This window comes from Haliaeetus albicilla, chromosome 1, assembly GCF_947461875.1.
Source record: "Haliaeetus albicilla chromosome 1, bHalAlb1.1, whole genome shotgun sequence".
Classification (NCBI taxonomy): Eukaryota; Metazoa; Chordata; class Aves; order Accipitriformes; family Accipitridae; genus Haliaeetus; species Haliaeetus albicilla.
In genome coordinates this window covers 53652181-53672907 of record NC_091483.1, presented here as the reverse complement: position 1 = coordinate 53672907, position 20727 = coordinate 53652181, and the positions used below count along the sequence as shown (strand labels likewise).

Sequence of the window (20727 nt, the reverse complement as noted above, 5' to 3'; positions counted from 1 at the left end):
CATTATATGGCAGATCTTAGCCACGTTGGCCAATATTCCACCCATCAGTTTTGCAAATAGGTGTTTTACCTGAAAGAGCTTCTTGCATTCAGCGATCATATGAGCTAGCCCTTGGGTTGCAGCCAGATTTTCATTTAGGTCTTTCTGGTCAGGTTTTCCCAGGCTTGGTTTTCGTTGCATCACCCTTCACAGGGGAAAAGAGCACACACACACACACAAGTCCAGTTATTTAATGCAGAGCCAGAGAGGTGCTTGGTAAGAAAACAGTAGGGTTCCCAAATCTGCTGGTGATTTAGAGCAGTGCTGCCCAGGACCAAATCTTGGCATGGTGTTACCGACTTCTCTCGCTACTCTCTCTAAACTTTTTCTTTGGAAGCCCCGCCGTTTCTTCCTTCTTAGGAACTTGCTCATATCTTAACAAATCTCTAACAAAAGGTAGGATCCCATAACCATTCTACACCCAGTGCCCTCTGAGATGTCCGAGGTGATCACAACTAGTAGGGTCAATGCTAGACCGTGCCTGTTGCGCATTGCTGCTAGCTGCGGTGCGGGACCAGCAGCAATGAGCCCTGCTCCCCAGAGACATACCTTGGGGAAGAATTCTCTCTTTTGAGAGTGTTTAAGTGGAAGAGGGAAGGTGCTAAGCAGACGGCCAGGTTGGTTGGTGTCATCTGGTTTTCCTTCACTGCAGCTGTGACATCACTCAGGAAATAGAGAAGAATCTGGAGGACCTCCCTGTTCTCATCAGGTAAAAGCATAATGGCAGCCTTGATAGCCTGGAGACGCTGATCCTTTGGCACATCTGCATAATATTAGTAATTCTCTCATCAGCCCATTGATTTTCCACACACACAGCATGAATACATCCCAAAGCAAACTCCAGCTTCAAATATTTGAAGTGATTTCCTTCAGGATGCATACCATTCGTAGGAAACATGAAGGAATTTTTTTTTAACCCACTAGTTTAACTACCCTCAGCTATTTCCTGCCTCACAAGAAATGCAAGCAAGAAGAAGTTGTGCCTAGGCCAGAGTTAATTTTAGATTTAATTTCAACAGCTACATGCTCCCGCAGATGCACTAAAATGACAGAAGCCTGGAGTCAGGCACTGAACAAGCAAACACAGTCCAGCCAATTTAGAAATTCTTTGGCTTTCAAAGAAATTCAAAACATGAATGCATTTTAGAATAGGTGAATTAATTAAATAAATTGGCTAGCAAACCTTTTCAACAATGATGTCATAAAATATCCAGAAAGTGCTTTACCAAACACAGAGGGTTGCTTTATTGAGCAGATCATTCAAAGTCATGCAGTGGAAAAAGAAAGTCAATGCTGTGAAGCCCCATACCATTAAACAGCTCCTTGGTTACTAACAACAAACAGCCATTGGAAAAATTTGACGTGTGTCTTTATATAAGGCCCTCTCCTCCAAACTTGAAGGGAACAAAAAATGAAATAACCCAGGCCAGATCTGCTTCTCATAAAGGGATTTCCAATAAGCCATCTCTGAAGACAACATCATAGTCTGAGTCCTGGAGCATTTATATCATCATTAGCACCACACCGCCCTCACTGCATGTCTCATAATACATGTGGTGCTAACCAGATATTTAACTGGTATTTGCTTTGGGCTTCAGCAACTCTGTAAGGCTAGCAGGTGAATTTAGAAAGCAATTTTAAATAAAAATCCACTGTTTTCCACACGCTCCCCTCAATCAGCTCAAAGCACATTTAAGCCACGTGCGGACAATTCCAGTGCGCAGCCTGGTGCACGACACCAAAGCAAAGGGAAATATTGTCCTTTGCAGGGAAGCAAAAATTACAGCTGCTTTAAGGCTCTTTGCTTAACACAGAGATAATACTTCCCGACCACCTCTGGGGATTCCTCAGACCTACCGCCTGCAAAAGGAAAGGAACAGATACTTCTGCAATGCTCTGTCAAACTTCTTCTGGCACTAAACCCACAAAGAGCTGCTGTTTAATATCCACAGAAGTGGAGAGTCTGATTAATTTTCTCCATAAACCTTCTTGGGAATCCAAACACACAAAAACCCCATGTGCACTGAAATAACGGTATGTATGTTTTTATTTTAAGCCATCACCTCCACCTATGGAGCTCTAAAGGAAGTTCCTGTAACCTTTTTGTAACCACCATAAGGAAGGTATAAAATACAGCAAGAGCTCAAAGAAGGTGTTTTTGCAGTAAGTTCCATTGTAGCTGTGCTGCCATGGGAAGAATACACGGGGAGAGAGCTGGGGTGGTGTTAGGGAGAGAAACCACAGGATCAGCAAGGTGCCCATAGTACATCAATCAATCAGTCTGGACTGCCATGAATATTTCAAAAGGCTCTCAGTTCTGGTCACCAAATATTAATTCATCTTCGGCCATTTTATAAAGTGAGAGTATTCCCAATGAAACAATGTTGAAGACAACTTCTAAAAGACAAGGTGCTGTTTGGAAAGATCCAGCACACAATTACTATCTATACAGAACTCAATTTATCTAGTGCACAAAAAAGAATGTCTCCCTTGCTGGAGTTGAACTTACCATCTCAGAAAGATTAACTATTTCTTTTCACATGCATTGATAAACTCCATTTTTTATGTGGTTTATTTTTAGCACTTTCTGTTTATGGTACATATCAGTAAAGTAGCTACACATCAGTAACAGAAAAGCTTTCAACTTAAAGGTTGTTTTCAAAAATTGTGGTGAAGGATAGAAGAATATGAATTACAAGAAAATAGAAATTTTTTGGCAGCCTTGCTCTTACAAAAAAATCCCAGTAATTTAGTGCATTTCAATCCCCTCAAAAGCCCCAAACTCTCTTCATGTAGTGTTTGCACAGCTCCTCTACCTAGCCACATCAGATGTGGCTTATTTTCAAACCATAATATGAAGTACGCTCAAAGAAGAGAGGAAACTTTATAGCAAGTGATGGAGGATTTATATGTGTTCCTAAACTACAGAGAAAGGTGAAATGAAAAGAACTTGTACTATAAATCATTAAACAACTGCTGCTGGAGAAAGGCAAAGACCAACATATGCAACACACATAGTGCCCAGAGAAGTGGTATTAGAAAGTTCCACCCTTGCTACACAAATGACCATTTGCCATCTGCCATAGAAATCTCACTACTTACATTGGTATATCTGTAAGAAGGTCTCGGAGAGTTTGTTGGTCATGAGAGGCTCAGGGAGATCACGGAAGAATTGCTTTAACATGTCTGCTACATCGTAAGCAGACTGGCCTTCATAGTTGACGCTGTCTGTTGAATTCTCATTCATCTGACGCAAAGCCTGAATTCTTGATTTGACTCCAGATTTCCTAAACAGTCCAACCTAAATATAGATGGAAAGGTAAATACATTTACAATGAGTCCAGCAAATCTGAAAGGTAAGTATGCTCTTTAGCTTCTTACTTATGGGTTCTAATTTCATGGAAAGCTTTCCTTGCATTAATTATCTATTTTGTCCTGTTTTGAGTCTACTTTTTTCAGTCTGATTCAGGAACAATAACAATTAATGGAAGGCTGGGCTTTGGGTGCTGCATGCGTGTGGGATGAGACTACAGCAAAACCCACCTGATCCAGGCAGTGGTTGCGGAGGTACCGCATGGCTTGCTGAATGCTCTGTGGAAGAGGCTGCCCTGTGCGCTGGACATTGACTTGCAGCGGTACTCCAAACACATTTCGGTCTTTATAATCCGGCACCTTTATCCTTTTCATAAATTTTGGTACTGCCCTATTTAAGCAAAGGGAATGACAAAATCAAATTAAACCTCTGTCGACCATTATCTTCTGTATTTCCAGTAATTCAGAAAGTCAGTGAAAATAAGTGAAACACTTTAGTAATATGAAAAGCAGTGACAGTATAAATCAGCTAATCCACTTAGGGCTGGGAAGGGGGAGAGGACAGAAAACAGAGTTTCTTTAAGAGAAAAGCTTGACATTTGGGGCAGTATGCTGCCTGTAAGTGTTGATGTGGTGCTACTCCATCAATATTAGTAGGACAAAAGCTACAGGGTGAAACTGCAGGGGCCAGACTGAATTGCAAAAGAGTCAAAATAAATCCTGCGGTCAGTGACCCCTTGTAACACTGCTTCTTTAGGTTTCGGGAAAGATGGGCATTTGAACAATGAGCTTTTGTATGTCAACTACTTGTTCTGCAAAGTCCTCAAACTGGGTCCACCACCCACCAGTGTGCATAACAGCAGGGAACTGATGTAATACATTTGAGTTTGTCAGCTAAAAACTTCAGCTCTATAAACAACCCCTTTGAGGGACCCCCCTCCTTGTCAGCCAGTGACTGTTGTTACCCCCACCTCCCACTCCAGTTTCAATGAGAGGCCTTTCCATCTGCTTATGATTCCAAGGAAAAAGTTACTAAATACAAAAGAATGATTTACTCCCAGGTCCCCAAGAGTATTGGTTTCATAAAGGGGGAAAAAAAAAAGCCATTAAAATGTGAAAATATTGAGATCATTTTCCTAAACAGGGAGAAAAGCTAATGTCCAGTGCAACAACTAATAGGACACAGCAGCACTGGAAAACAGGGAGACCTATTTAAGATTTCAATATACAGTACAGCTATACAAACAGTGCATTAGATTTACAGCTGACTAATCTGTTACATAGTAAAACAGAACCAATTTGTATTGCCATACATATTATTGATATATGTATGAATAATACTTGCTTTGTCAAAAAACATGCCAATGGAATGTGAAAAAACACATTGCGATCTCCACCGAGAATCTGAAGCATGCAGGGATAACTGGTCAATACTTATTTCTGTCTTTCAGAACAAACAACTTCTGTATTTAGAAAGGCTGACATAATAACAGCCTTTGAACAGGAGGTACTTTGATGCTGAAGCTAAATACTCTCTATGACTCCTGGGGAAGGGAGGAGGCTGGCCTGTGGTAGGGAGAAGAAAAATTTTATTGCGTCTTTTGCATCCTGAAGGTTACACAGGCTGTACTGCAGATACAATAATAAAAGAGCTTTCTATTTCATTCTTCCAACAAAAAATATTCAACTGGGTTACAAACACCTGGCCACAGCAGAAATTGCTGCCTACAAAAAACTCTGTGGTTGTCCCAATCTTTCTTCCCCTCTGCCACCTTTTGTGCAAGCTAATTGGATTTATAGTGCTTTAAAGAGAGGAGACAGATTTTGGCTAACGAGACACTAGAACTAAAGGAAATTTACATTATTTAATTACATGCTTATATAGAGAAACTAATGCAAATATTTAAGAATAACTGAAGAAAAGCAAGCCTATTAAGATCTACTGAGGTTTGTGCCACTCCTTGCTAACTGCCTCAATAAACGACTAGTCCTTCTTTTGCTGTGGACAGCGGACATCTTCCTGCTCAGAAAGCTGGCCTGTACTTCACTGCTCTTGTTCCCTCACATGCCCCCTATAAACATACTTCTCAAGCCTAATAAGATTATGCTTACGTAAAGGGTTAGTGATTTTAGCCCCATCTTAGGCAACCACAAATCACTGTCAGCACAGGCTGGAGGAAGAAGTGCAAATATGGAAAAAGAGGGACGGAGGGATTCATTGCATCTCTCCAAAAGATGCTTAGGACGAGCGCAACTGTCGTGCTCATATAGTCGGCCTGTCTACACGTGGCACTGTGCCCTTACCAGCTGAAACCATGCTTGTTGGAAGGCGTGTACTTCTCCAGGAGAGCAGTCAGCTTGAGGAGAGAGTACTTCTGCAGCAGGTTCATCTGCGCCACGGACTGGCAGTTGATCTGCAGTGACGCCGAGCTGAGGCTGGGCCGGTGGGAGCTCTGAAAGCTGTGCCACCTCAGCCTGTGCCTGCGGAGAAGATGGGGGACAGAGCAAGGACCGGTCACTGAAACGTCTCTGCAAGACACGTGCAGGAATTACCGCAAACGTACTGCTGAGCTCCCTGCCCTTGGCAGCCGCCGTCTTCTGAGATTTCGTAGGCATCAGCCGGCAGCGTCTCCGCCTCACCCGATGCAATGCAGCACCTGCACGTGCTTCAGATGGGAACGGGCACTCTGAGCTGACCACAGCTCAGTGTTAACTACACAGTCTGGCCCTACCAGATATCCTCCGAGGGCTCCAGCACCCTTTTTGAGAAAAAGCCCTTGCAGTATTAAGGCGGTGGGCATCAAAAAACTCCATGAAGAAAAAACGGCCCAAATTTTTAATACACATCAGATGGGAACTACACACTTCTAGAAGTCCCATTAAGTTTAAATGAGCAGCTGTAGGCGACTAAATGACAGCAGAAAGCAGGCCCTCAATGATTTGCACCAGTTTTAAAGGAAAACTGGAAACAAAGCTAGAAAGAATTCAGCTCCTTGCTCTGCTCCCAATACAAAATATGGTCATCCATCCATCCCATGGTAAAACTCCCAGCAGAAACTGGGAGGCCACTGGAACTCCCCCAGTCCTCCGCTGTGCTACAGCGATCAAGGGAAAGTAAACAAACCTCATTTTCCCTGCAGATTTAATGCCCTAGCATGCTATTAAGAAGCAGCCTGCTACTGAAAAGTGCAACTTTTTGAAACAGTCTAATAGTCAAGACTTTTACTACACACTGACACAAACCAGACCATACTTATACTGGCTCTCCTAGCCAACTTAAAAACGTGAATAATCCTACTTGAGGTCCCTCTCCCTCCCACACACCATTTCAGTTTGAAGAATTATCATTCCCCAAAACTGCCTTCACGTTGCTCCTAACGCTGACTTGCTGAGCGGGCTGTTTTTCAGTGACCACTCAGGCTGAACATACAAACACACAGCTACAAAGTGCGGGAATCACTTGTCTAAAAGTCTTGCGCAAATACTTCCCTTGCCTATAATTGCTTTGGGAAGCAATGGGAACAGCACGCGTGTGCCTGAATGGCCACAACTCCTCTTTGCACCTTAACTGAGTGTGGTGCAGCTACTATAGAGCCACTCGGGCTCGACGGGACCTCCCCGGGGCCACCCCAAGTCCCAGCGCTCACAACCTCACCTGCTGGACCGTGTCAGCGATGCGCCCACCCCAGAGTCCCTCCTGTCCTGCATCCCCACGGGCTCTTCCGTTTCATTCAGTGAATTCCCCGTACTGTCAAGGTCACTCGGTGTTGTTCGATCGTTATCTACGTCGAGGTGGATCTGCTTTGGAGAGGAAGGACACGGGGAGATGGAGTCGAGTGCCGAGTCGGAGTCCCCTTCGTCCGAGAACTTCTCTGACCACTGGTTTACTATCCTCTGCATCCCTTTGACGTGGTATAGGATGTCGTCTAGTTCTGGGAATATGTCTTCATTTTCGAGGTCGGCCAGGTCGCTCGTACTGGAATACAGGATTGAGCCTGGCACGTTGTCGTAAATACTCAGGCGGCTGCTGACTGAGCTGGAGGAGTTGCGCCTTTTCCCCATGCCCAGCTCTTTGGAGCTGTCGCCACTGTTTTCCCTCCGGAGGGTGAGATGGCCATGTCCGTGGAAACTCCCTGTCCTCCAGTTCACAGAGGCGCTGCTTTCTGTTGGGGAGAAGTTGCCGTTGGAGAGTGCTTTGGGAAAAGTGCCGGGCTTATGATCTTCAGGGATAAAAAACACGGTGTCTTCTGCAAAGCTTCCCCGGTTCTTGAAGTTCTGCTCCATCACGTCGCTGAACGTTGACTGGTTGAAGGGGTCGAAGCCTTCCAGGTACATGCCCACCCTTTTATTGTACGCGCTGAGGCTGCGTGTTCGCGTGACAGGACTGGGTGTGCTGACGGCACTGCTCGTCTCAGACTGACTACTGCTGCTGCTGGTCTGGGTAGAATTGGAGACGCTCCTCTTTCGTACCATGGGGAGGCTGATGTGATTGCCGTTGAGGGCAGAAATCTCCACGCAGTTAAGTTGTTTCAGTTTATCTTCATCCATGCCCTCCTGCAGGATGGGCCCGCTAATAATAAGGCCAAGCTTTGAAGGAGCTTTGCTCTTGCCATGGTGAGAGCTCTTGATTTTCAGGCTCTCCATTCTCTTGAGCAGGCTCTTTGTTTTGGACTTGGCGTTCTTCTCATTGGCTTTGGTGTTGAAGCTGAAGCTATTCAGCTCCCTGGGCGAGGGCAGGCTGCTGAATGAGTCATCGTTTGCTACGAAATTGTTTGATGAACAAACGCTGACAACCGAGTTTGTCCTGGTGGTAGATGCTTCGCTCTGCAGGGTTGGTTGGTGGCTGCTGGTGCTGCTGATGCTCAGAATAGAAGCCACCTCCTGGCGTTCGCTGAGGTCTGTTAGCACACTCTCATGGCTTGCTGCGTTAGTAAGGTGAGGAGCTTCCGGGGAGGGGGTATTCAAGTCCGGTTTTGGAGGAAACACATCAAACTCTTCAAGCCTTGACCACCTCTTGCTGTCCCTCTGAAAAGTCCATTTGCCACTTATTGCACAAGGTTCATCTTCATCCGAATCTTCGCTCTGCAAAGAGGAAGAACCCTGAAAGTACTGCTTGCAAACTGCCCAAATGGCAAAGGTGGTTGCATTTAAATACAATGCCCACTAAACTGCTTTAAGCATGACCTTGTTCTCACTGAATTTAAAGTGAAAACAGTCTTTTACTTCAGGGAGAGGAAGATTAGGCCATAAAGCCCATCAGAGGAAAAGATAACATGGGACAGGCAATATATTTTAACAGTTTTTAAATACAAAAGAGATATGCTCCATAAAAAGAAACAAACAATGCAATCTGTTTTAAATTGCTCTTTTCTAAAAACCCTAGTATCCACAGACATTTAATTAATTGGTCACAGTGGATAGCCCTCAGATCAATGGAAATTCCTGGCATGCATAAAATTTTAAACTGGAGTCAGTCAGGGGCTGGGGTCCCTCTGGACTCTCTCCAAAGTTACACTCTGTTGATAGTGGCTGCGTGTTTATACTCCTCTTTGCAATTATGAGATGTTTCTCATATGTTCTGAATTGTAGCAGCTTAATTCCTTACCCATTCGGGAAGTCTGAAGGGTCTCCTCACTGTGACTAATGAGATAGCAAAAGAAGCTCTTGCATGGCAAGAGTGCGATGCCTCCAGGCTCTTACCTGGTCCACTCGTCCTCCCACAGGCTAGCAGCTAACATGTTAAGAATGTCCTGTGAAGTTTCTACTTCAGTCTCCCTTCAGGCAAACTTTAACACTCAGAGATAGCGAGCAGCAAGAGCTCACTGACAGTGTAGCACGTAAGTAAATTGTAAATAACATCTCCACTGATGATATTTGATGTATGAGTAATGCCTGAGGGCACAAGTGCGCGTACATCACTTACGCCTACAATCTTTTCATCTAAATACTGAAAGGGAATGATCCCGGGACTGACATATTTGGTCATCCAAATATCTGGAAAATTTCATGTTGGAAGAATAAAACCAATGAAGATATTTTAATATGACACCATGAAACCACAAAATAACCTTTGGTGTTCAGAGCAGGAAACACGAATTGCCACCCAGCTCCACGAGTTTCACTTCATTTGTTTAGATTGCTTTAATTTAAAAACAAACACGCATGCATGACCCAAACTGTAACTATTTGTGTGCCAGGAACACAAACATGTATTCTCTGAAAAACAAGTAAATTATTCATATTTCAGAAATTTTATTTATGCATACTTTAGTTCCTGATCCTCTCCTAGTTTTCTGGTGTGGTTTTTTTTTATAGCACATTTCACCAGCTCAGGAAAATAAGTGAAACACCATATTTATTTTTTATAACCAAATACACATGAGGCAGAGCAAGCGTCATTTTCTTTGTTTCCCAACTACTACAAACTACTTCTGTCCATGACTCAGATGAAGACCTATTTAACGTTTTGAGGAGGAAAAGAGTCACTTGAAACTGCCAATGGATAATAGTAATGGTTCGGTGGTGAATGTGGTTTGACTGGAAAAAAAAAGGAGCAGTAAAGTGATCTTAATTTGCAAAGAGGTCAATGCAAACATAAGGAAACATATGTTTCTGTCAGCACAGTTTTTCCCTGGTGTTAAAAAGCTTTAAAGGCTAAGTATTGATTTTAATAAAGTTAACAACAAAAGGGAATAGGATCTAAGTCCATCTGCCAGAAGGTGGGTGGTGAATGAAAATAAGGAAGGACTGAAACAAAAGGTAATGTCCAGACTCTGGAAGATCTGGGGTTTGGACCTGAAGTCGGGTCTGGCCTGACCTCTAACAGCAATACTGATCATTCCAGTGTTAACAGGGTTCAGGAACAAGGAGGAGAAATCTTCTGGCGGTCATAAATGGCAATCCAGCTGTCTACCCCTACTTTTAAAGAGTTCCTACATATGCTGCCTCAGAGTGTTATCTTCTGGAGCTTGGATGCTGTTTCCAACATACCACAAACAGATAGGGAAAGAGGGGATTAATTCCTGGTAAACAACCTCAGAGCATTTGTATGCATTCTTGTTAAGGGTAGGGCAGCATTGTACTGCCTCAGCTCAGTCATCTTTATCTACAGTTGTCATATCCCAGGGGACAGTATCAACTGCTGATCCCTCCTAGGACACACACATAGTTTTAAGACAGCTATTGAGTGGCACCTTACTAGCAAACTCCAGCAACTCAGCTTTCTGCCGGTACTACCTTACTGAAATTACAGTAGGTGCTCTTTTATTTCTCACCATGCTCCACAGGGATCCTGAAAATTCAGGAAACACTTTTAAGACCCGCTGCAAACTTTCTGCTGAACTTGCAGAAACATGAAAACTTTCTAAAAAGGTAGCTGATGTATTCTGTAAATATATTGCTTTAATTTTGAGCTATGTAATTAAAAAACAAGGGAATAATGTACCCAATCCTACAAAGGATTAGCTCTTTCCTCTGCAGGCTAAGCACAGTCTAGCTGATCCTGTCTACATCACAATAAAATAATACAATTCTAACGTGATGGCAAAGAACCAAAACTGTGAAGATGATGCCAAAGACGATGTTCTAACATTCAGGTCAGCTCATCGTGGCTCCTCCATCAAGCCTACTCTTTACAATCCTGCCTGAGTGTAGGTAATACGCTTCAACATGGACAACCTCACTGACAGGCAGAGAAGCCCAGTGCCTGATTTCAGACTGGGAGCAGCAGCTCGGGGAAGAGTTTGGTAGACGAATAACCTTTACTCGTGGCCAAGCCCTGCAGTTTTCCCTCAGTGAGAACACAGAATGAAACGTAAGCAGAATTTTGACTGCGTGTCCTTGCCAGGTTCTACTCAGGTGTTATCCTAGACTGCAGCTAAGCAATCTGCTAGGTGGGGTTTTTTTCAGTTTTATTAAAGTACAATGCTGTAACAGAAGATGTTAAAGGAACTTACCCTTTTCCTGTGGGGACTAATTTCTAGCTTCATCACTGCACATTTGTTTAAAGTATTTAAGCGCCTGCAAAGCAAAGGAAACCATATTAAGAGAACACTCCAGTGTTTTGACACAGGCTACTCCAGTTCAAAAGCTTTTGCAAAGGCTGTCCCCAAACTGCTTTGCATACAAATAGCAACAAGCAGAGTTTCAATTAGAGCCCTAATTATACTTAACCATTAACCCATTACATTTGGCTGTATTCTAACTTCAGAGGGAGGGATGGAGGATGGATGACTATTTGTCACAATTACCTGAATCAAAGTAAAAAGAAATGAAGGGAAACCTAGACTAAGTTGAGGAGTGCATTATATCCAATGAATTGTAATAATTACATTTGTTTAAATAGCAAACCTGAAACAATCAATCTCAACAGAGAGAAAATAACAGGAGAAAATACTGGAAAAGGCTTCTGATTTGACACTGTGTACATATGCCTGTGTGAAAAAAGCATGCTGCTTTAAAATTGTACTTTATAAGCTAAAACCTCCCAGAGGAAAACTTATTTTCCACTTATTAGGTGTCTGTTTTGTTTGTGAACAATGATTATTTTCAATACAGTCCTGGGACAAGACAACTCACCAGTTAAAAAAAAACCAAAAAAAATACAGACCTAATTTTTCCTTCCTAAACTGAAAGTTTCTTTTATACATAAAAATGTTGTCCTGAAGGACTAAAATTTAAACAAAAATAAAATGCTGCAGCACCAGCAGTTAACCAACCTCCCTGTGAAATGTGATAGCAGGCTGGATGCATATCTTGAAGTACTGTATGAATGTATATAAGCATCCCTCTATTCCCTGGGGAGCTAATGATCTGGTAGGTATCCCTAAACCAAAAAAAAAATTACCTGTCTTCCCTTGTCTTCCCCAAAAGCTCAGTGTGCAGGGCTGAGCACAAACAGCTTAAACTAGAGCAAAATTTGGCACTGTTAAACACACAGCTCCATGGCAGTTTAGGTATGGCTAAGTGCAGGCTGCTGTGGTCTCCTGCCCTTCTCCCAGCCCTTGCCTCCCCAGAAACTGCTCCAGGGACCTGGCTCAGCTAAAATCTACACTGGTAAAGCGTGGTTAAAGAAATGCTGGTGCTATGGCAAGGCAAAGGGCAGGAACAGGCTGGGTGTGATGCAGAAGGCAGAAAAGCTGAAGCAGCAGCTTCATGGAAGCAATGGTTTGGTCCCTTGTGTTAATACTTGCACGCATGAGGCTGTATTGTGGGTTGGATGAGGAAACTAAACGAGCTGAAAATTAATCTTTCAATACTTTGTTGGGTTGAATTTCTCCCAAGTCAGTTCCCCGAGCTGTGTGAAGGGCAGTGTGCGCAGGGGGAGGCAGAGGAGCAGAGCCGCCCCCTTCCTTCAGCCGGACCACAGCCCAAATTCAACAGAAGCAAAACTGAGCTTTAAAAAGCCTAATTCATTCTGAAGGAAGTTGTGTAATTTTCACATAATTTGTTTGAGCAAAGTGTAAAGAACAGCCTGTATCAGCAGCTTTGAAAAACTGAAAAAAAAAAAAAAAAAAAAAAAGAAATGCTGCCTTGTCCTGTTGCTTCGGATGAGTCTTTTCAGATTCATGAAACTTGTAACTTGAATCTAGAAAATGTGTGCACAGGAAGAATTACTAGTTTCCTCTCTTTCCCCTCGCCTTTTATGCACAGGATTGGTTGCAGATGGTATTTACACAGGGCTTGATCCTGAGGCCATCAAAGAAAATGGAAAAGCTCCTACTGGTGCTTTTGCTGCAGTCGTGAAGTAAAAAAAAGGCAGTTTGATCTATAATTAGACCCAGCCACAACACAGCAGAAAAGAAGAGAAACAGGAAGAATTGCCATGGGTCAAATAGTAGGGCAGTGGCAGGTTAGGAAAGTTATCCAGATCTCTCTATTTTCATCTTTGCTCTGACTTTAAAAGGCAGAAGGTTCGGTCCTGTCAGCTGCAGCTGGTGGGTACATGCACAAGTCCAGTGAATTTCAGAGGGATTGTATTTATGGTGTGGGCGAAGGGTGAACGTCCCATCTATGTGCTACACAACAAAACTGGTATTTTGGTTTTTGAGAGGCCACACAGCAGCAGAAAGCCGCCTCCCTCTCTCTGTTATAAAGAACATTCTCCTCTCAAACTCCTGGACCTCAAGATCAGGGAATATTAAGCTGTCTTCAGTTCTATATTGTGTAATAATTTACAAATTTCACAGTGTTGCAACCTTTGACTTAAGCAGAGAGAAGTTATCACCAAATCCCTGTATCAGGCTTTATCTAGCTCCAGCCTGTCTGACCGCTAATAAAGACGATCTCTGATTTCACAAAGATTACATCCCCAGACTTTTCTCCTACTCAAATTAAAACCCTGAAATAGGTGGAAAAGGGTAGAGCAAAGACCTCTGTTTCCACAGAGGGTGTTTAAGAAAAAAAGATCTCCCGGTGCACACCTCACAAAAATGAGTATGAAGGCAAGATAAGGTAACCCCCAATGAGCGAGGTTAAATACAATAGCAGCGAGGCAAGTAAAGGCTCTGTTACACATTTGACATGATTTCATCACAAAACCAGTTTCCCTTTTAAAACCTAAATGCTCTGCAGCAATTGCCTCAGGTCTGCAACTTTCATTATATATATGTATCACACATCTTGCTTTAACTTCTGCTGAAGTTCAGCAGTGCCCAGTTCCTTGAGCTATAGGACACTGAAAACAGTACAATATGCACAACTGCCTTCCAAACACATTATTGAGTCTGCAAAACTAAGCTTACAAAGTTTAGGCTTTGCCAGGACGAGAGTTACCTATACAACTGTCATTAACCTTTACGTACATTTTGCAACACTTTTTAAGCATATAAGCACACATTCATTTTCTACAGATCTTCTCATCAAATCGATGCTTGTTAATGAAACGCAATTTTCTCTTCTGGCTCTGGACCTTCTCCTTTGGTAATTCCATTCCCAGGTATAAATTCAACTTATCATTTCCCTACTGACAGTCAGCAGGTCTCCCTCATTCTTTAGCTCCGTCTTATTCTGCCCAAACCTGTCTTGGCGACACCTTCGCGAGGACAAGATGGGAGATGGAGGGACGGGGCAGGACTGCTGCCGACAGCAGTTACAGCCGCTTTCACTGTCTGGCTATGTCAGTTGCAATTTCTACAATGCCTCTTACCCCAGCTGCTTTCTGGATGACAAGATAATACTCTTTCCCATCATTTAGATAAATGCCTTTGAGTCAGCCCTCTCTCTATACGTCTTCACATCCAGATGGTATCTTACTCCTGTGGAGCGTTCTAACTCCAAGACATCACTTTTCCTCACCCGCCATGTACTCCTACCCAGGTTCTCACCCTCCTTCACCCTGGCTCTGCAAAACCCTTCTTCCCGAGGGTGACCAATGCAACAGAACCTGTCTCTCAGTCCTGGAAGCCTGGACCTGCGGCACCCAAAACATGAGGCACTGGAGCTTCGCTCAGAAATGAGCAAACGATGCGTTTTTCCTAGTCCTCTCCTCAGAAATGGCCAAACTAGTTTAGCCTGAACTTCTTAAAAGACAGCCAGCCTGAACAAGACATTCACTATCAAAAATTGCAGTGTGAACAGCTAACTTCAGCTAATTTATAAATTAAAATATGGGCTTATAATGTGAAGTCTTTGTTATAGATACCAGTCAGTTCTACTTTGGCTATAACCCCGGGTAATTCATTCTGCTCTCATCAGGAGAAATCTTTCAACAGGAGAAATTCTCACCCCATGCACCCAAGAAAAGTGGTAGCAATGCAGAATATTAGATTTATGCATTTTAAATGACAATTTTCAATCTGATGTAACTGTATGATCTAGCTTTAAAGTTCAAAATATTTTCTTGATGGATTTAAATTCTTAATTCCTTCTTATAGGGCAAATTTCAACCCCATTATACCTGTTACTAATTGATGATACAAGGGCTTTCTTGTCTCACTGCAGTGGACAGCCTCTACGCTGGCTCCCGGGGTTCATCTGCACATTCTAACCTGCAAAGGAGGCCAGCTCTCTACAAACCAAATGACATGAGCAGTGAATGCTGCTCATGCGAATCCATTACAATCAATTTCTTGGATAAGAAGTCCTGACGGCAAAAGATTTAAGAAATCTCTTGTGTATATAGTGTGGCAGTTTTCTAGGTATGCATAAGGAGATTAAATAGGATTTCCATCATGACTTGCTATGTATTTTGTACTTAGCAACAACCTTTAGGATAAGCATGTTTCAGTACTTAGTTTCATCAGCGCATAGTGCAGCCAGTTATCCTCTGGAGATAAATTCCCAGTCATTAATCTACATAAAGTCTTATGAAACCAAGGCCAGCAGCGCTTTGGACAGTCACTACATCCCAGCAAATTAGAGTCATTGTTTTTAGATTTTTAACCCTACATTTCACGATAACATCACTAAATGACATTTCTTAACCACCTATCTTCTACTGTTACCAAGTGCCATATGCTATCTCTGTAATTCAAGTCTCAACCCACTTTGCACTTAAAATTTTTCCAGAAAAACCTTAATGGGGTGGCTATTGATACCTTTTCCATTTAGAAAGGAATTTGGCAAAACATTTACTAATAAGCTGTTTTTAAAGTTACATTAGTTTTCCTGCTTACATTAATAAGATTATTAAACAATAATTTACAAAACTGTTCAGATGTTGACTATCATTTAAAGTGCTTCAAACTTAAAAAAAACCTCCCTGTCACTGTGATTTTGACAGTCTTTTTTAATACAATTTCTTCATATGCAGTAATTAGAACAAGTTAGAACTGCTGGCAGAACAGTGGTTGTTAATACAGAAAAGCAGATTCTCAGCACAGATGACTTACTATTTTGTTACCATCCACTGCATACAGTGTTCATTTAGCTCTGTGCTGAAAATGCAAATAACTCCAAAACTATTCTGATTTTCAGTCAAGAAATAGTGATAGACTTATGGCTGTGAAACAGCTCTAAGTCTTTTACTGAGTAAACCCCTTTACTGTTTACACACTGACCATGGCATGAGTCAAAATAAACCCAGGCTTCAGGCAGAAATGCAGCATTCCAAATGATGGGCCTTCTCCATGTTTTTTAATGAGGTTTACAAAATTAAACAAGGAGATGTGAAAAAAAATTCTAAAGGTGGAAATGTTGTGACAATGTACTGCTTTTGTCTAACACAAATGGTAAAGGGACAAACTCAGGCATCTGAGATGATTAACTGATTTCCTTCAGTTTTATTTTGAGGTGGGATCTGAACACTTCTAGAGGAACTTTAGCTTCAGTTTTAAAGTTATCTTCATAAAAGATAACTTGGACATCTAAGCCACAGGCTTCAGAATGATATAGTTCAGCCTTTAAAATCTTGTCTCAAGCTACAATAAGACTGGTAGATTCTTATGCATATTACACAGCAAACAATTTGAAGATGCAAGTGAAGAGGTTATTTTACAATCAGCAGACTTATTAAAGACTTCCTAGTTTCACAAAATATCTATATACCCATACCATTTTGGTTTGCTCACCTTTATTAGAAGGCTTACAATATAGGCCTCCATTCTTAGGACACAGATCTTTTTACTGTCCTCTATGTTCAGAAAGTGCTAACTGTTTTTATCGATCACACTAGCACCAGTCAGAAACAATCTGCTACCTTTTTTTCCCCATATAAATAAATAATCCCAAGTTTAAAAGTATTCTTGCAGGCAAGCCCTAGGTCCAAAATATGCTGGCTTGACTGTATTTTGTTTTCCTGGCAAGGGAAGACCACGCTTCTGGGAACCAGCATTTATTCACATTGCTGTACTTTCTGTTCAATGACTTCACAAGTTCCAGAGCACACAAATAAGCAGACCAATGTATTACATTTTAATATCAATGGAATAGGTGCTCTACACTTGTGTAGGGCACATCTTGAGTGTGAATATAACATTAATGAGATTTTCCCCTCCTAATAACTGGATAACAAATCTGTTTTCTTAGTTTGAAAATCTTGTAAATATTTCTGAAGAACTTTAAATTCCCGTCCCGCTCTTTCCCTTCCAAGTACGGCAGTGATGGCATGAGAAGACTATAAACTCAAAGCCTTTCTTAAAAGGGTTTTGTAATTCATTAGAATTACTGACATTTAGAGTTGCAGACCATGCATGCGGTATCCAAAAGCATTCATTTTGCAGACAATTTGGAAAGCTGCCATATTGAAGGACAGCGGCAGAAAACTGCACTTATTTCTAAGTAGTAGGAGATATGAAAAGTTAAGGCATTTTTTTTGCCATTTAAGATTGTGGACTCACACTAGAGGAGGTAACTGGTGGATGGGTGAGTGTCAGATGGGGCCACTGCAATTGCTTTTATGATAAAATCGGTAATGCTGAGGCTGTAGTTCTGTGAAAACATGCTGCCACACACCGGCAAGTCTTGCTCTCTCTTTTACTCTACCCATCCCTTCTCCTGCCCCTGCAGCTGGCTGTGGGGTCCTGCCCCATCCTTTGCACCTACTCTGAACTTCATTATGCCTTTCCACAGGCTGATTTAATTTACTAACCCAGCAAAAGGACTATCCAGACTCTTTTTGCAGGGTGAGTTGAACTGGTTTGCGGAAGGAGCCCATAAACAACAAAGACAAGTAATGGGAGCACGTGGCTGAGGGCAGGCCAATCTTTGCAGTGGTGACTGATAAACTCTTAGATTCACTCACATTATCCATTTCAGCCATACCTGCATTCACTTTGGTGATCATGGTGCACACAGGGTGATGCACTGAGGTCAGCATGAGAGTCTGTATACATAGCTTTTTGTTTTGTTTGTATACATAGCTGCTAACCAACATAAGAAAGGAGAGTAACGGAGTGCAGCAGCATCGCTTTGCTAATACTGCTCCCAAAAAACAATTCCTGTGTGGGAACTGATGCTACAGTTGTACATGCAGATGGCTTTAGCCAGCAGAGTTCTGCTTTCACATGCGTAACTAATTTGGGAATTAGTAATGAAAGCAAATTAAGAATAATAAAAAATATGCCTATGAAATACCTGTCACAAAGACTCAGGCCACTTTCCTCCCAACTTTGTTTTAAATAAGATCCCCAACCATTACTCAGACCAATATATCATGCTAAGGAAAACTGCATACTGATAGTGGACAATAAAAAGATCTCAAGCAAATGGTTATTTAATGGTACATAATTCAGCTGAGGTTATGCTTTTCCCAGGTTACACTTTCTATTACACAGGAAGGGTTTTGTTTCAAAATGCAGTGTGATTTTTTTTGACCTACCTGCATAAGGCCTCAATAGCGTCTCTGTCCAGAAAGTCATGCTCTCGCTTGACTAGAGCGATGTCAATTGGAAAAAGGAGATCTGCAGGAACAGAGACAGATGGAATCAAAATAACTCTTATTCCCAGTGGTGAGTTACTTCAGAACAACCAGCTGCCTCCAGCTGAGCTCTCCAAGATGCCAGTGATTGGCATGTCTCAGGTAAACACACGCTATCACCTCAAATGCCAGAGATGCTTCCTTTTCATGTCCAAGTTTTTGACGTGCAGCTTCGATAACTGAAAGTTCATATGCAAAATGGAGGAAAAATGAGCAAAGCAGAGATGAAACAACAGGAGACGGAGAGAGGCAAATGCGAGCTCCCTACCCAACATCAGAAGCATAAACTGACTCAGGCTAGCTTTGTTTAAAATAAATATACAATTTCCATTGAAGTACTAATATCTCACCTTAAAGAAAAAAGGTCAGTAAACCCCAAATCTCTGGAAAAGAATGAAACCCCAAATCTCCTTGGCTGTTAATCAAGCTGCTTAAAAGTTTGACACTGTTACAACATTAATGAGATATGGACTGAAATGAAAGCAAGCCAAGCTGCGCACAGCCCATACTGCCTCCTTTCCTTAGGACGTTATTTAGGTAAACAACTGGGAGAGCGAGGGGGAGGAAACAATGTTGGCAAAGAGCTGAAAATTTACTACAGCTCTGAAGCAGCAACCATACATATATTATTTACTGTCCTCCACAGATTCCTGACTGTCATACAGGTCCTGATCCGGCATTCCTTGCACAGCCAAAACTCCCACCAAAGCCACTGGGTGTTCAGGGCACACAGCAATACAGGGGCAAACTACAAATATACTGCTGCAGTTGCATACATTCCCTGGTTCAAGTGATTGTCTATAAAGTATTTTAATTTCCAAAGACTAGGAAAGAATGATCTGAAATGATGAAAAGAGTAGGACTGGTGTTAATTTGTGGAAAGGTAGTTAATATTCTGGGTTTTCTATACCAAGAGTTAATCTCTCAAATAAACCATTTGTCTTGATTTTGCCTCAGGAATAAAGTAATTATTATGTATTCTGCAAAACACAAGAAATTCTGTCTTTTCTACAGAAAACTGCAGTTTTAGCAAAGAAACTGACAAAGGCTCACTGATTAATCTCCGTTTTAAATGTGTACTGCGTGGGGCCATATAGGTGACTTCTCAGAACTCTTGTAATATACCCAATTGATTCATAGGTCTCCCCTTCAGTATTTTAAATCCAAGGTGCAAGTAAAGAGGGTGAGTGCATTCAACCGGTATTTTCACCAGTGCTGATCTAAGTTTTTCCACTGAGAAAGTTAGTACCTTAGAATGCCCACAAGAAAACATATGGGAGAACTTAAGTGAGAGAGGTGACTTGGAAGAAGTTGACAGACTGCACGAGTCCAATTTTTTTTTTATGCTTAATTTGCGCTGCTGCTGTTTTTGTTGTTGTTGCTGCTGCCAGGGGGACTTGCAAAGGACAATGGTATACTGTTTTCATATAAGGACACCTGTCTTTTCAATAGGTATGGCTGCCCTTGTTCTCACCTCTTGCTCTCACCTCTGCGGTCCTTTTGATGTTAGGCAGGACATGGTCTTATGTTAGAAACTTTATATAAATTTAGAGTCTCTAGGTAGGGCAATGATAACTACAGGTGGGACATGTTTTCTGAATGCAAGTAATTTATGAGGGGATTTACAGATCAGCATAACATGAAAGCCAAAAGCCCACAAATTCAGTCGAGAGACTCATCCCCAGTTTTAACAAAGACTGGAAGTACAGTCCCAGCTCTGCATCCCAAGAAAATCCTGGCACCTCCATTAGCACAAAAAAAAAAAAAAAAGGAAGAGAAATAATAAAAGGAAATTTAATTTCTGAACAGGCAAAGAAAAGTTTTGCCAAGTGCTGCTTTTGAAAGTGCTATTATCATCTCATATTGCCAATGCAGCTGCAAATCAAAGCTCAACGAGATCGTTTTTCAAGAAGGTCAGCTCAGCATTTGCTGTAATTTCCAATAGTTATTCACTGTAAATAATGGACTTTCTATGCTCATTCTTACAAGCAGCAGCTGGAGTTTGTTTTATAAAAAAGAAG

General features: G+C 41.9%; 1 protein-coding gene across 5 annotated transcripts in view; it reads right to left on the bottom strand.

The window, feature by feature from the left end:
• DLC1 (DLC1 Rho GTPase activating protein) overlaps positions 1–20727 on the bottom strand; it is a 234640-nt gene that overhangs the window by 4753 nt on the left and 209160 nt on the right. For all 5 annotated transcript variants that reach the window (XM_069789391.1, XM_069789386.1, XM_069789402.1 and 2 more), the window contains 8 exons: positions 18608–18689; positions 11307–11370; positions 7007–8433; positions 5656–5832; positions 3583–3742; positions 3142–3340; positions 589–802; positions 70–184 (listed from right to left, as the gene is read on the bottom strand). In XM_069789391.1, coding sequence (XP_069645492.1) covers positions 70–184; positions 589–802; positions 3142–3340; positions 3583–3742; positions 5656–5832; positions 7007–8433; positions 11307–11370; positions 18608–18689 — 2438 coding nt within the window. The remainder of the gene's footprint in view (positions 1–69; positions 185–588; positions 803–3141; positions 3341–3582; positions 3743–5655; positions 5833–7006; positions 8434–11306; positions 11371–18607; positions 18690–20727) is intronic.